Source organism: Dama dama, chromosome 20 (genome assembly GCF_033118175.1).
Source record: "Dama dama isolate Ldn47 chromosome 20, ASM3311817v1, whole genome shotgun sequence".
In the NCBI taxonomy this organism is placed as follows: Eukaryota; Metazoa; Chordata; class Mammalia; order Artiodactyla; family Cervidae; genus Dama; species Dama dama.
The window spans coordinates 34,160,839-34,176,371 of NC_083700.1; the positions used below are offsets into that span (position 1 = coordinate 34,160,839).

The 15,533-nt window shown below is 47.4% G+C and overlaps 1 protein-coding gene across 2 annotated transcripts in view; it reads right to left on the bottom strand.

The window, feature by feature from the left end:
- AHCYL1 (adenosylhomocysteinase like 1) overlaps positions 1–7,644 on the bottom strand; it is a 40,362-nt gene extending 32,718 nt beyond the window's left edge. For both annotated transcript variants that reach the window (XM_061121202.1, XM_061121203.1), the window contains exon 1: positions 7,475–7,644. In XM_061121202.1, coding sequence (XP_060977185.1) covers positions 7,475–7,594 — 120 coding nt within the window. In that variant the 5' untranslated portion in view covers positions 7,595–7,644. The remainder of the gene's footprint in view (positions 1–7,474) is intronic.
- Positions 7,645–15,533: the final 7,889 nt, after the last annotated feature.

Consider the following 15,533-nt stretch of genomic DNA (forward strand, 5'->3'; position numbering starts at 1 on the left):
TTTAATCTCAGCTGCTTCTGAATCTGTAAGGGAGAAAGATACCATGGCTTAGAGCCCTGTCCTTCTAAATCAAGGTTTTTAAAGCCAGGATCCAGAGTTGAGTTTCAGAGAGTCGCATAAATTCTCTGAAAGCGTAAGTAAGTTTTTGTGCTCTGGAATTTTGCTGAGGAAAGAACAGTGATTTTTATAAGATTTTTAAAGGGATCCATGACTCAAAAGATAGGAATCACTGTTCTAGAGTCTCTAATCCAGTGACTACTTCACTGGTTTGAGCATTCCCTCAAAGTGGCAAAAGAGAAACCTATTTATCTAGCTTTCACACAAATTTGTCTACTGACTGACCTCTCTTTTGAAGTTAGAGACAGGATGCTGCATTTTGAGAATTCAAAGCAAATAGCTCTTTTCTTCATGCCCAAAATAAAGCTAACCGTCATGAGAGCCCCAAAAGGTTTCCCTTAAAGCCTCTGAGTAAGGAAACAGTGCGGGGTGGTCGAAGAAGGTAGAGAAGAATCAGTCCTCTTAACTTTCCTGACAGGTCTCTTTTCTGACTTCAGGATCTTCAAACCGTAATACGAATAGGTCATAGCCCCGAAACTTTGACTTGCAGTCAAGCCAGTCCTGGGGTAAAGGGACACAGTGATTTCCATTATGCCATGGAAATCTATACTCCAAAGGTTCACCTTAATACAATTAAAAAGTACTAGAAGAGTTGGAGCCATTTATTAAAAACAGGACTTCCAAAATCCTAACACTGCTCAAAGCTCAGAGATATGAACAGCTTCATTAGGGAGGCCAAAATGAAAGAAACATGGTTACATTCATCTGCCCCAGGCCTTCAGCCCTTCATTCTGCTGCTCACCAGCTCACCATCTAGCTCAAAGCCATGCGCACTGCAGACCAGCATGTGAGCATCTTCCTTGGTACCTGAGCACACAGGCACAGTGGACCCCACTGATGCCATTGCACACACACAGGTTAGAAAAGAAGGGACAAACACGGAAGTAGCAGGGCTTGCTCGAGCTGGGCAGTTCTTCAGATTGTAAAGAACTAAACTTGTGGCAGGTCCAAGATTAACAGCATGGAACAGTGAGCAGTCCCAAACCCTTCCTGTTTAAGCCTCCCTGCTAGCACACAACTAAGAACAGGGTGCCCATTTTAAAACAACTGAACTGGTTTGGGCTGGTAAAGGAGAACACTTTAAGTCCATTAAGCCGGAGAAATTAAGTACAGAGGCAGATTAGCTGAGGCATTGGGGCTTTCAAGACAAGAGAGCAGACACAAGCTTTGCAGTCCTAGATCTGAGGTTCTGTCAAAAGTCCCTTCTCAGTCTCTACCCAACATCACAAATACTATCTTTTACCAGCAGTTCATTACACTTTTTTACTGTGTGTCCTGTTTGGGCAGTAAATGATTAACCCCACTGTACATTGCTAAGCAGTACTAATCACTATATACATTCTGAGATTAAGGTACTTGACTGAATTGTTTTAGAAAAACTGAACAGAGATAGGAACAAAAATGAAACCCACACGACTGTTAACAAAGGCAAAGGGTGAGCCACCCTAGGTCCATAACTGCTGTGGGGTAAAGGCCACACATTTCTACAAGAGAAAATCGGTTACACACAATCAAGAGCAGGCTGTCAGAGGAGAGAGAAACAGAATCTGAGTGGGTCTGGATGGAGCTGGGGTACACAGGGACGGGATCTGAAGGTGACTGTATACACAAAGCTAAGGTTACAACTCAGAAGAGCCTCTGGAATTGCTTCCTGTGATTCAAGGATTCTAGTACTGATTGCAGGTTGAGGAAATAAACTCCTGGACTCAGCTAGGCCAATGTCTGACAAACACCCATACTCTATAGGTACACTGTGTGTTACAGGGAAAGAGGTGGGGGAGTGGTCAGGTAGAACCTACCTCATTTCCATTGTAAGCTCTAAGCTCTCCCACTGTCTATGTACCTCCTGGAACTCAAACAGACTAGTGTTCAACAAGAGTAAGCTCTACATAAAATAACATTTTTGTCAGGGAAATTTCCTGTTGAAAGATATTCCAATAGAAACATCTTTGTTTTGGCTCTTTGAGAGTATTTTGAAATTCCATATAAAGCAGGGTACTTTTGTGTAAGAAGGCACTTGTTGAATAGCAGGCTGGGATAACAGGCATAAGCCAGAAATGTACTAGGCAAACCAGGACATATGGTCACTCTAGTTATGAACAAATAAAGACACTAATTAATCTTTATTAAATGCTAATCTCAACTATCCTGTAGTACTATCATAATTCCTCATTTCACAGATTAAAAAAAACAAACAAAAAGAACACGGAGGTTCAAACAGGTTAAGCCACCCAAGTTGTCCAAAGGTCACACAACTTCAAGATGGTAGATTCTGAAGGCAAACCTTACTCCAAAAATCAAGTGCTTAACTTACGTTGTACTCCTCCTCACAGTTTTAGAAACAGAAAGGGGGACATTAAGAGATCTTATGTAACAGCAAAACCAAAGTGGGATCGCAAGAGAACTACCTGAATGAGACAAAGGGAAATGAGACAAAGGGAAATGAGACAAAGGGAAATATGGAATCAGAACAGTAATTCATGTGAATAGAAATCGGTGTGAATTTTTAAATACTTACCAAATTCAAGGCACTGATAGCACTGACAAGAGTTGGAAGGAAAATCTGTGGTAAGAATCTGTCCTTAACTTTGGATTCTTGGATTTCAGGAAAAAAATTCTAGTCTATGTGAATGGATTGTTCTTCATATATGAGGGGTGTGCTTCTGACCCACCTCAATGTGATGTATTCTTAATTATTGTACACAGTATAAGGGTGGCCTTTGTTTATAAAATTTTAATATTCAAATTTCCAAACTTGAGAAACAGTCAGGTATACATAATTTCCCTTTACTGGCAAGTTCCTTTAAGTAACAGCTTCAAGAGAGCATTAAAGTGTTTATTTACAGATTATAACTACTTGAGGTGGCAGAATAAACTTTTAGGAGTCACAGGCAACTAAAGATCAACATGATTCTATGTATCAAAAAATCTTTTGCAAACAATTTTACAAGAATATTATATTGGGTAACACACTGGAGCCAGATGACACCCTCCTCAAGAAACAAAAGGTACAGATTTATAATACTGACAGCAAGGAATGTAGACAATGAACAGATTTCTGTTACAAGCTAAAAATCTAAAGGAACTTACAAAAAAGTAATATGAAAACTGTGCCTGACAACCTGAACAGAATCAAATAAGAAAAAGAGAAGTAATCAGTATCTGTAGAGAAATCTAAAAGAGATAGGATCTTCTTACACCTCCGACTCCTGTTCAAAGACTGGCACTAAAACAATGGTCATTCTAAAGAGAAGTAACAGATACTAATGATGTGGAGAGGATAGGAAATGCCAATCTATCAGATCACTTCTCAGTGAGTCTAAGAAGTACTGGTGTGAATTTTATAAACTGCACCAAGAATTAGCCATAAGAAAACCTTGATTAAAAAAAAAATCATCCTGGATTTCACCTAATAGGTTAAACGTCTAAGCATTACTTACTGGGTCTCTACCTGGTACGCTTCCTAAGTCTCAGCTGACCCTTCTGATGAATTAGTTCCACATATGCTTTATTCAAATATATCCTACAAAGAATATCCTACAAGCAAAAGCAGTTCTGTTGTGTTCTTTTTCTCTTCTTCCTTACTATGTTGGTGGTAAGGTTTGACTGTATAGATCCTAGTCAAATGCCTAATGTTCACTCTAAAGAGTCACTCCATGTGTTCAAAAGTACAGGTGTTCTGACAGGCCTTCCAAAGAAACATGTCTGTCTTAGGAGGCTTCATCAACAAGCTTGGGTTTACACTATAGGGGGAAATTTAAAAAAACCAACAACCCAATTTGACACAATCTCAATTTCCAAAGGCCCAAGGACAAATATTACCACTGCAATACAAAGTAGCAGAAAAAGAGGGATGAATACCCAGTGAAGATGGAGAATTAGCTGACTTGTTCACTTTGACTGATAACTGCCAACATTAAACAAGGATCCTCTTCAGCTGCGGTACAATGTACATGGACCACACAACTCAAGGTATCCTTTTCTCTCCCAAATTTTCCTGGCAATTCCATCTGAAATCACCAGTGACAGTTGGCGAACAAGATTTAATACACGAATCATACTATAGCTATTAATACTATCACATAAAAATATCCTTTAGAACTTAGTGTCAGCAGAACTTGCCTCCCTGAGGAATTGGTATAGATTATTTCCCATGTCTGCTAACGAGACTGTAATTCTGATTCATTCTCCAGCTCCTAGGAAGCTTAAGGTTGCATGTGATGATCAGCCAGCCTCATCAATTGTCTTAGCCCTCAGGGTTAACAATATTTTTTCCCTTTTTTCTATAGTTTGGGCTCCTCATTTATATTGTACGTGTCCTGTGTTATAAGTCATTTCAAATGCTCATTAAAGACAGACAGTATAAGTATACTAATATATTTCTTTTTAAAAATCATTTTTGCTTACTCCCAACATATACCCATCTGCACATGTTCTAAACACAAAGCACTTATCTGGCAGATAAGGAAATTGAGGCACAGAAGCTCAATTGCTCAAGTTGGGACCCATTTAGTTGGCTTTCTGATACTCAGATCAAGCTGTGAACAGGACTGTGGAGTCATATTATCTACATAGTACTGTGGTAGATCTCACGGCATACAAAAATGAGTAACTTGTGATTACAGTTATAGAATCTTGCTATTTATGCATTTAATAGAAGGACACCCAAACTTCCCCTAAGTGAATAAAACTTCACAAGTTACACAGGAATCTGATCTGACTGAAGACCATCAGGGTCACCCTGAAATAACCTATAGCCTCTGGCTGGCACCAGAAATGTCCTCATTTCCTAAGGGGCCTCAGGCTTAGAATGATCCAAGGATTAGCTGGTCTAGAGTCACGCTGAATTCTCACAGGCAAAGGACAGCACTATTTGAAGAGGCCTTTTCTCACACCATTCAATACACGCCAAGATAAAATTATTTCTCTTACTTTGCTCATGCTTTCTCACATTATCAACACATGGCAGAAGTACAAGAGTGACCTAAGTCATAATGTCCAGTCAGCTATAGTGATGAAAAAACAGTTTACTTAGGACTTGCTATGTGACCTTGACTAGTCCTCAACGAACCCATTAACTAAATAAAGGCCTTTTTTATCATCACTAGGGGAAGGGTAATTAGTCATCATAAAGCACTTTAATAGAAAGTGCGGGGAACTTCCCTGGTGGTCCAGTGGCTGAGACTCTGAGCTACCAATGCAGGCGGCCTGGGTTCGATCCCTGGTCAGGCAACTAGATCCCACATGCTGCAACCAGGAGCCGGTATAGCCAAGTAAATAAATATATTTAAAAAAAAAAAAAAAAAAAATAGAAAGTGCGGTGCAAACACTAAACAACAAAGCTCAGAACGAGCAAGATTAATAAGAAACACAGGGGTACATTTACCAGCAAATGGAAACTTACAACAGGGTCTTCCCACATTCCTGGCAGAGACCACTCCTTTCAGCTAATGGAACATGAAATTTCTAAAATCATTAGTACTTGGCCTGACAGTGATACACATTAGCAACATTCCTCCTTGGAAAAAAAGGGGGGGGGGGGGGAAGAGTTATTTATTCCTGGTAGGCAGCCATACAGACATCTCAATTACCAGTTTGCCAGCCAGATGGGCAATTACTATTTGAGTACCTACTATATGCTTGGTACAGAGCTAGGGCACTATGGATACAATGGTGAACACGTGTCTCCGCCTTTATGGAGTTTACAGTCTACAATACAAACTTTTGTTTTATTAAGAGTGGCACCTGCAGGAATAAAACCTTACTAAAACAAAGGCAAGTAAGACTAAAGAGGCCTAATCCCTGAAGCCACTAGACCGACAAAAGGCTCCAGGCAGAGGAAGAGCTCAGGGAATGAGGGTACCAGGGCGTTCCCATTCTTCTCCCTAACTCATCACAAGTACTATCCTTAAACATTCTGCTTATGTACACTTTGTCTCCACCTAGTGCAGATTACAAAGGGTTACTGCTCCAACAAAGCAGTCAGCTGAACTGAGAGCACTAAAAATAAGATTAATCAGACTTCTTAGAATCAAGGGATCTTCTGCAAGGTTTCATAAGTCATTCTGTTGGATAAGATTTAAATTTTGTGGGAAGACAGCGCTACAGCACACAATGGTGACCTATCTTTTCAATCCTGTATTAGATTTCTGGAGTGGTAGGTTAATTTCCTTAAAAGAAAAAACAAACAAAAAAATCATCTCTCCCACAGCCTGAAGGACTGTCACTATCTACAAATCTTGCTTTGTGCAGCTTACACCAGCAGTCATCCCATCAAACACTGCAGGTGTGGACAGCCTTGAAACTCTGTCTTTATATAGGAGGGAAATATTTACCCAGGTTCTCACTGGTTTCAGAAAGGTCACCTCTCTGCAAAGGTTCTCTTGTTCTCCGTTAACTGGTGCCAGTGATGTAGAAAATAAAAATGTGGTTGGCAGCAAACACTCAGAAAGCACCAAGGATCCCAATTCCACCACTCAGAGAACTGGTTAGATTAATACTTCCAAAGGCTGCCATTTAATCTTCCAAAATCAAAGAATTAGAAGGATGTTCTTTGAGCTCAACCCACAGCATAACAGACTGAACTCGTTCTGCCTCAGTAAGTGCAGTAAAGAATGAGCAATCGCTCCTTACCACCCACCCCTCCAACCCACCCAAGCTCCTTTCTCAAGGGATGCCGAAGTGATCTATTCACACGACTCTACGATCAACCTGTATCCATGACAGTGTCTGCTGTCACCAACCTCCAAATGTTAATTTCTTACATGTGTCAAAGCAACTAGACGACCACAGAAGGTGAAAATTAGTCTTCAATTTCATGCTGCCCTCATGCTTTTAACCTGCATAAAAGAGCTAGCTAGCTCCACGCATTTTTTTTTTTCCCCATCTTGCCTCCAAGATCACACGCAGTTGTTGGATAAGCCGGCCACTGCTCTCAAAGAAGCACTATCAGATTTACCCGCTCACCTGAGGGGAGAGTTCCCGTACACCCTCATCCCCTGGGGCTGGTCACTGGGGTCAGCAGATTTCGCTCACCTCTCTCCCACTCCCGTCTCTGAGGTCCTTCATCTAGGATAAGTCAACCGCAAATTTAAGGCCTGGCCCTGCCGGGTTTCGAAAAGATCCCAGAGGACTTGGGCCGAGGGACAAAGGAAAGTGAGGTCTAGGTCGGCCTTTCCAGCTTGGGATAGGCCTGGGGCCGCTCACCCTCCACCCCTCACACCACCTCCGTAGTCCTGGGTCCCTGAAACCTCGCTCCTTAAGTCCCAAACTAACTGGAGCCCGGGGCCGGGGCTGGCTCGCGCCCCTTCCTCGAGGCCCCAACCCGGACCCCCGCCGCCACCCAGAGCCCCCGCACCTTCTTGGGCGCCTTGGTGACGGTGGCCATGAAGGAGTACTTCTCGGCGTCCTCAATCTCCTTGGCCTGCTTCAGCTCCTCCCCGACACCGGGCAGCGGCATCGCGTCAGGCATCGACATCCCCCGGCCGGCCGGGCCCGCGGCTGACCCGCCGCCCCCGCCTCCTTCCCTCACCGGCGCCCGCCCGCCTGCCCGCGCGGCGCCCTCCGACACGCGCTCGCCCACCCTCCCGCCGGGCCCCGCGCCAAGCCGCGTCGGGTGCTGAGGTGCTGTGGCCCGAGCCTCCTCTGCTCCGCGGTCCAAGACAGCCGGACAGCGACAGCGGCGACAGGAGCACCAGAAGCAGCAACGCAGAGCTCCGACCGGCCCGCGCCGCCACCTCCGCCGCACGCAAACACGGACGCAAAGTAAGGGTAGAGGGCGGTGACGCCACGTCGAGTACTGGCAGCTCCCAGCGGACTGGGGGAGAGGCGGGGAGAACGGCGCTCTGTCATGACGTCACCACGCTGGACTGGGCCGCTGAAGCCACATTTTCTTCCTCGCTCGTGGGTGAAGGGGAAGCTCAAGGGGTGCGCCGCGCCCTTATATGCCGCCAGGTGGCGCCATTACCTCGCGAGCAGCGCGCGGTTCCTGCAAGGTTGCCGCGGTGCTGGAGGGCCTTTGGACTGCGGGATGCCAGGGGAGGCCTCAGAATGGTGTAGGGATGCTTGGGAACGAGTACCAGAGCCTTACACAACACAGCCTACAGCCAGTCCTAGGAAGCTTCCGGCGCCCTAGGTAGCCCACTAGCTTACTGCCCCATGCCCAAGCTTTTTGAGCCAGAACCTCCTTCCCAAGAGGCAGCGTTTGCCTCTTTGACACTGTAAGAGTGGGCAGAACAGAACCAGAGCAGTGTGGTTTCTGCGCAACACTTTGTGACCTCCTCCACCACCGTCTCCGCTGGGCCTTGCTTGTTTACAAGTTCTTCATGTCGCGAGGCTGATGGGATAGGGTTAATGATGGGTAAGAGGGTGGGAGAGAAGAAGGGGTGGGGGAGGGGAAGAGAAGTCGACATGCCCCTCCATGCCCCCACCCCCAAGCGTTTCACTCTGCCAGCTTCCAGGGCAGCACTAGGGCACTCAGTAACTATTCACATGCTTTTACTGGGCCCGGCTATGTGCTACCCCTGTGCCAAGGCCCTGGATAGTACAGATGTGTGTAATACGTTTTTTGTTTCTAAAGGCTTAGTCCAGCTGATGAGGCAATGTCAGCTGAGGTTGCTTGTCCTTTGACATTCAAATGACATTGGCTCAAACTTCTATGTCCTGTGGAAAGTCCAATGCTCCCCCCTCCCCGATTTCTGTGAATTACTGGGGGGACAGAAATTTTCAAGGTTATCTCTGGCTCTAGTTTTCTGCCACATCTGAAGTTTTAGTCACCATTCTGGTCTTTGTGGCTGTTTCTTTAGTTCCTGCTTGTCAATTCAAATGCAGAGAACAGTATCTTCTCCTTTCAACCCCCACCCCTATTCCAAAACAACCACAAAAATAATGCTGTAACATGTAGCAGAACTTTTAATGAAGTTTTGTGGGCCACAAGGGAGAGGTTACATCACACCACAAACAATTTGAAGTCACATTTCTGAAATGTTCTGAAAAGTTATTTTGGCCATCTCGTCACCGGGGACTTCTCATTAGCCCCACCACCGCACAAAGCTCCCTAGTCCATTGCTGGTCTCATCCCCCTTCCTCCTGTTCCTCCCTTCTCATCCCTCTGCCTCACCCTTCCCTCTTTGATTGACTGGGAAGCCAGATTCCTCTCCACTCTGCTGAGTGTTCAAGACTTCCCAGGGCCCTTTTCCTAAATTCCTCCCATCCCACCTTCTTCCTCCCACCTCAGAGACCCAGCAGGTCAACTCTGAAGAAAGAAGTTGTGGCTTGAAGTAACGTTTTCTCCACTGGTTTACAAAAGGTTGGGAAGAGTGTGAAATACTTGCTTCTGGGGCCTCAGAAGTCTTAGTCAGAGAATCCCATGTTTCAACCGCCCAGCCCCATGAGGTTGCCTGTTTGAAACAGGTTGTGGAAGTGTCTGGAAGGATGCACTTAGGCAAATCTTCATTTTAGGATTCTCTCCTCTGCCCACTCTTTTTTAATTAAAAAAAAAAAAGTAAATTCAAATATAGTTGATTTACAACGTTCTGTTAGTTTCCGATGGTGTAAATACTTTTTTTTCTTTCTGGCCACGCCATCCTGCCTGTGGGATCTTAGTTCCCTGAGTAGGAATCAAACTCAAGCCCCTGCAGTGGAAGCACAGAGTCTTAACCACTGGACCACCAAGGAAGTCCCGCTTATGCCCCTCTTTCAGGCCCCTCGACTTCCCTCTCAGAAGTATTCGTGTAGCAGAAGGGACAAAGAGATTGGGGAGCAGAATACAAGATTGATCCATAAGGGTGCCAAGTCTGCCAGTCGGCACTTTTCTTATTTCTCAGCTGGGGCCAGGAGCTGTGACTGCCCAGCCAGGACTCTTTGGATATATGGCCTGAAGTAGCTTTCATCGTGTGGGTTTGCCCAAAATGTTGTCAGCATCCAGGGATCAGAGCTGTCTTCTTAGAGAACAGAGACAGAGCTAGCTAGAACAGAGGTGAAAACTCCATATCCCATGAATAGGAAATCATGTGACTTAGGTTAGCTTATTTGGAAAAAAAAAAGAAAAAAAGCATAGGTGTCTTTGGATTTGATGTTTTAAAACTCCTGTTGTCTGAGAGCTTTGTGTCTCAGCCCCAGCTCTGCCATGCATGTTAGTGTTCAGACTGCTAGAGAGCTGGCTGGGGAGTGGAGTTCAGCCTCTCTTTTATTCCGCCTGAACCAAAGTAACAGGTTTTCTCCTCATAGTTGACTCACAGAATTGCCTGCTGCTGCTGTGGACAATGGTAACAACAGGGCCAGACCTAGAGGAAGCAGTAACTTTGCAGTCTGAGCCGAAAGAAGATCAACAGATGTGACTTCACTTACCTGAGTGCCCGGCCCAAATGGAGGCTGGGGAGGCTGACCGAGGGGAGTCAGAGTGCTTACACTGAAGGTGGGGGGGCCAGCACTCCTTGCCCTGGTGAAAAGGCAGTAGGCCTAGGTGGTTCATGTCAGGCGAGAGCCACCAAGGGCATTCCTGGAAACCAGCCCTCTGCAGAGGACGTGGGTGGTTGCCATCCCACCCGCCATGTGTGGGCTGCAGATCAAAGAGTTCACGCAGTCAGAGTGTGCTGACATGACACTGGTGAGAACCACTGCAAGCTCCCTCCTCCCTCCGGATGGCCGCACACCGCCATGGCTGTGACCACTTATGCGTGAAAGAAATAAATGTCCTACCCAGCCTGGCCTGGGTCTGCTACAAGCCTACCCACCCAGCTCTCTGGACTGAGCCTCTATGCTGAGTCAGGTGGGTGAGTCAGGGCTTACTCCCCTGAACTGCACCACCCACCCAGAGATGGCAGATGCTATGGGGACCCAAGGTTTGAGGACAGCAGGGACCCAAGGACAGGTGCACCTGTTGTGTGTGGTGGAGGGAAGTAGTCTCCAAAGAGTCTAGAAATCAGAGGGGCCCATGCTCTAGAAAAGAGCACTGTGAGGAGAGAGAGGAGAACTAGGAGGTGTCACCACAAGCATGGTAGCACACAGCTACCATAGTGGGCTGGGACAGCTTAATCAAATTCATTCTTCTGTCTATCCCCCAAATTATACTCCATGTGCATTCTTTTTTTAATTTGTAAAATCTACAGTGAATGCTGGGCTTCCCTGGTGGCTCAGATGGTAAAGAGTCTGCCTGCAATGCAGGAGACCCTGATTCGATCCCTGGGTTGAGAAGATTCCCTGGAGAAGGAAATAGCTACCCACTCCAGCAGTCTTGCTTGGAGAATCCCATGGACAGAGGAGCCTGGCGGGCTACAGTCCATGGAGTCACAAAGTGTCAGGCACGACTGAGTGACTGACACACGCCGTGACTGCTGAAGACGTGTCCAGAGCAGTACTAGATGCTGGGACCACAGAGACAAGTGAAGTGCTGATCCCTGCCCGGGCGTGATAGTGGGTGGAGGATGGGAGGGTGAGCAAGAAAGGCTTTGTACACAAGATGCTGCTCCAGCTGACTTTTGACAGATAAGCAGCTGGACAATCCAGAGAAGGTATCTCAGGCTGAAGGAATAGCCTGAGAAAAGGCAGGGCCCTGAGGCATCCTGGCATATTAGGGGAACTGTAAAGATTTCAGAGTGGGTGCGGCATAGGGGCAGGGCTGTGTGGAATGAGAGCCGCTCTGAGAGCAACATCCTGTGGAGCCTCGTGAGCTGTGGGTGGGTAGTGGTGAACGCGAGGAGGAGCAGAAGCAGGTCAGGTGGAGAGACTGCTGAGATAAGGGGTGAACTTGAGCCATTTGAGTTTAATATGTGTGTGCCGTGCACACATATCCCAGAGGCCCCGGCGATCCTAGGGTGGCGCCTTTCACACCTGCCTGCTCCCTGCTGGCGTGGCACACTCAGGGCAGGGCTGTGTTCTCCCTAAGGCCCCTTCACCTCCTGTGGTACTGGCCCCACTTTAGCCATCTTCTTTCTGTCCCAGAGCTGCCTGATTGTGCAACCCTGGGAGGCACCATAGGTGTAGTAGTGATGTGAAAGGTGCCCTGGGAACACGGCTTCAGATTGCTGATCTGCCCTGCTGGCCCTGCGGGAACGCCTGGGACAAGACTGCTGGCTGTACCTTTGTGTCTGTGGGCGCTGGTGGCCTTTCTCCTACTTCCCTCAATGCCCTGTTCCCCTCTTCTAGCCTCCTTCCTGCTCTTCTCTGCAATCCCGGTCCTGTTGGGAAGATTCTCCGAGGGCCAAGGCCAAGGAGAATGGCTCCTCTTCCTCTTCTGCTTATGATGATCATATGTATGATTTATTTTACTATTTATGCTCACTTTGAACATAATCTTTAGAGGAAAGCAAAACCTATGAAGATGAAAATCTCTAGACCCCCTAAGTTCACTTGCAGTTCTTCTCAGTTTGCAGAAGTTCACTTTTGCATACCTGTGATCGATACGTACATGTCATTCTGTTTTGGTCAAATTACAGTATTTTGAAAACACATTACCACATACTGAGATTGTTTACATACTCATCATTGTCAGTGCTTCCCAAGGGTGCCATCATATTGCCATAGGAGTTTGCTTAGCCGTTATCCTCTTGTTCTTAGAGTTCTTTCCAACTCAGTGCAATATAAACAGAGTGTGTGTCAGGGTAGGAACAGTATGGGAATGGCTTTCAAGCAAAGCCGACAAGCCAGGGTCACAGCACCAGGTCCTGCTGGAGAGAGGGAGCAATAATGTTAAGCAGTGGGGTCAATTGTCCTGGCTGTAAACAGGGCCTGGGAGAAGTCACACTTTGGCCGTAAGGGCATGTGAGGTCCAGTGCCTGGAATTCACGAGGGCTGACTCATGTGGAGGCTGCATGGTGTGGAGGGAAGCTGGGCATCCAAGCAGATGGAGGTGTGGCCTCCAGTCTTGACTCGACTACCAGGTTGGCCACTGGAATCCTGTGTTTTTCCTGGTCTCTGCTTCCTCATGGAAAACAGGATGAAAGCTCTCCATCTAGGGCTTGTGATGATCCAGTCCAGCAAAATAATAAATATCCAAGAGCTTTGAACAAGTCGCGTGTATTGTGCAAATGTCAGTTATTAAGATGTGGGTCCAGGCTAGAAATCTGGATGGGAATGGAGTTACTGTTGAGAATTTGGAACTCTCTCTGTGCCCTGCTTCCCAGAATGATAGGAATAAACAGAAACCTGCTGGCTGCAGAAAAGGGTTGTCACTGCTGATCCTGAGTACTTGTTTACACTGGGATTGTACTTCCTTGAAAAGGAGGGCCGGACCTGCTCCAGCCGTGAGCAGCTGTCAATTCACTGGCTCAACTTGGCCTCGGGTCTGGCTACTGTGTGTCTAGCAGCCTCTCCAGACTTCCACAGGTACTTTTTTCTGGGTTGGACCAGAGAGTCTGATATATCTCTTTTTAGTTTCTGAAGCTGAAAAGATGAAGCTCATAAAAATTAAGGCTGAGAAGTCATCCAGTAATTGTAAACAATGTTCAAGGAATCTGTGCTGATGATTCTTTGTGCTGCTTTGTGTACTTTTCCGTGTGTGTGTTTATGGTGAGGAGTTTACCGAAAAGGCAGACTCCAGAAACTGTGAAACTGGCTTTGGCCTCCAGCCTCTGCCCATGTCTCTGCCAGTCAGTTATTTATTGATCACCAACTCTGCTAGGTGCCAGGGAGCCCAAAGTCAGCAAGAGAGGCACACTTCCTGTCCTCATGGGGCTTAGAGTCAATAGCAGACCTTGGTCACCAAATCTGGGTTCCAAATCTGGGTTCCTTCTGAGAGAGGAGCCCTCTTCTTTACTCTCTCCCTGTGCCCCACCCTGAAGAGTCCTTCCTAGAAGTAAAAGTCATCCTCTCCATGTCTCTGAGATGCTGCCAGACCCCAGGGTGGGGAGGAGGACAGCAGCCCAGCCCGAGTTCAGATTGACTTACCAATGCTTGGAGTTGCCCCGAGTCTTTTAGAAGCTTCTAGAACACTGTCTCCCTGACAGATATCCTTTCCCAAGGCAATGGAGAGTGGGCTGGTGGAGGTGCCAGTGTGCTGAGAGCTGGTGCAGCAGGGCCTATCCGTGCCTCTCACACATACTGCCTCCCCACCCACTGCCTGCTACCTTCTCCTTGCCAGGTCAGTTAGAGACCCTGCTGGGAGCTAGTAGAGCCATCTGTCTTGATTGGAAAGATACTACTGGGACTGGCAGGACAGGTGGAAGCTACAGCTTCTCAAATCTCAAGTGGCCAGGGTCTTGCCCCTGTTCACCCCAAAGGCCCTGTCTGTGGCCAGTCTGTTGGAGCTGGAGGAGACAGAGTGGTCAGCTGCTGGTTGTGTGGAGGCTGCTGCTGGGTGGGAACTCGCCTTCCTCACCCTCTCTGGTGTGCAGGGCGGGCCCCATTGCATCACCCTTGGAGCCTCTGCTCCTGGCTTTGCAGCCAGCTGGGCCCCTGGAGGAGGGACTCTCCCTGTTTTTCAACAAATCATTAACCATTTCGTCCTCCTGGGCCTCCCTCTAGCAGACCTGGATCCCCAAGGCTGTCCCTCGAGCCTGCCTGTCCAGACCTTAAAAACTTCCCTTCTGCTTCACGATGCACAGGTGTTCTGCCTTGGCAGCCCTTTGGGGGTTGGAGGCCCCACCTTCCCCAGTGAACGCCTCGCTTCTTCCCCAGGAAAAGAGTTAACCTCCCTCATCCCCACCCTCAGCATTTGTCCCATTCTGCAGCAGTGAGGAAAGATGCTCAGCCTCCATCATGAGCTCATGCCACTTCCACACTCCAAACAGAGTCGGACAAAGGGTCAACACAACGTTTCAGACCAAGACGAGGAGCGGGGCCCAAGCCAGAATCCAGGCGCATGGACATTGGCCTGGCTCCATAGCACCCTGTTTCCTACAGACCTGCTCAGGCCTTTGCCCTGTTTATAGGTACCAGGGAAGATGTGGGTGGAGCGAGGGTCCTCAGGGGCCCAAGGAGCTGATAGAGGAGAGTCCCAAGTACACAGCGTTTCCCTGCTCCTGTAGGGGCTGGGCGAGGAGGCATGGGGGGCGTGGTGGGGACAGGAGGAGTGCAGAGAGGCCCTTCCAGTGAGTAAGGCCCAGGCCACATTCCTGCTCAGGACTTTCATCTCCCAGCCCCAGCCTTCCCCTCACTACCCCACCCATTTCAGGGCCTGAAATAGCCTGAAACTTCATCCAAGCCTAGGCCCAGGTCCCAAATTTAGTTCCACAAACATTTGGCTGCACCATGACTTGCAGAATCCTAGGCTGGGTCCTGTAGGGGATGTAGAGATGAATGAGGTTCAGCCTCTGCCTTCAGGGAGCTTGTAAAATGTTCCCTGTGACTAAAGCCAAAGGCACATGATGCCTGCAGGAGAAGAAAGATGGTTTTCTGCGTAAGGAGTGGAAGCAGACTTGTGGAGGAGAGTTGTTTTTGTTGAATCTCAAAGACTGAGTAGGATTTCAAAAGGCAGAAAG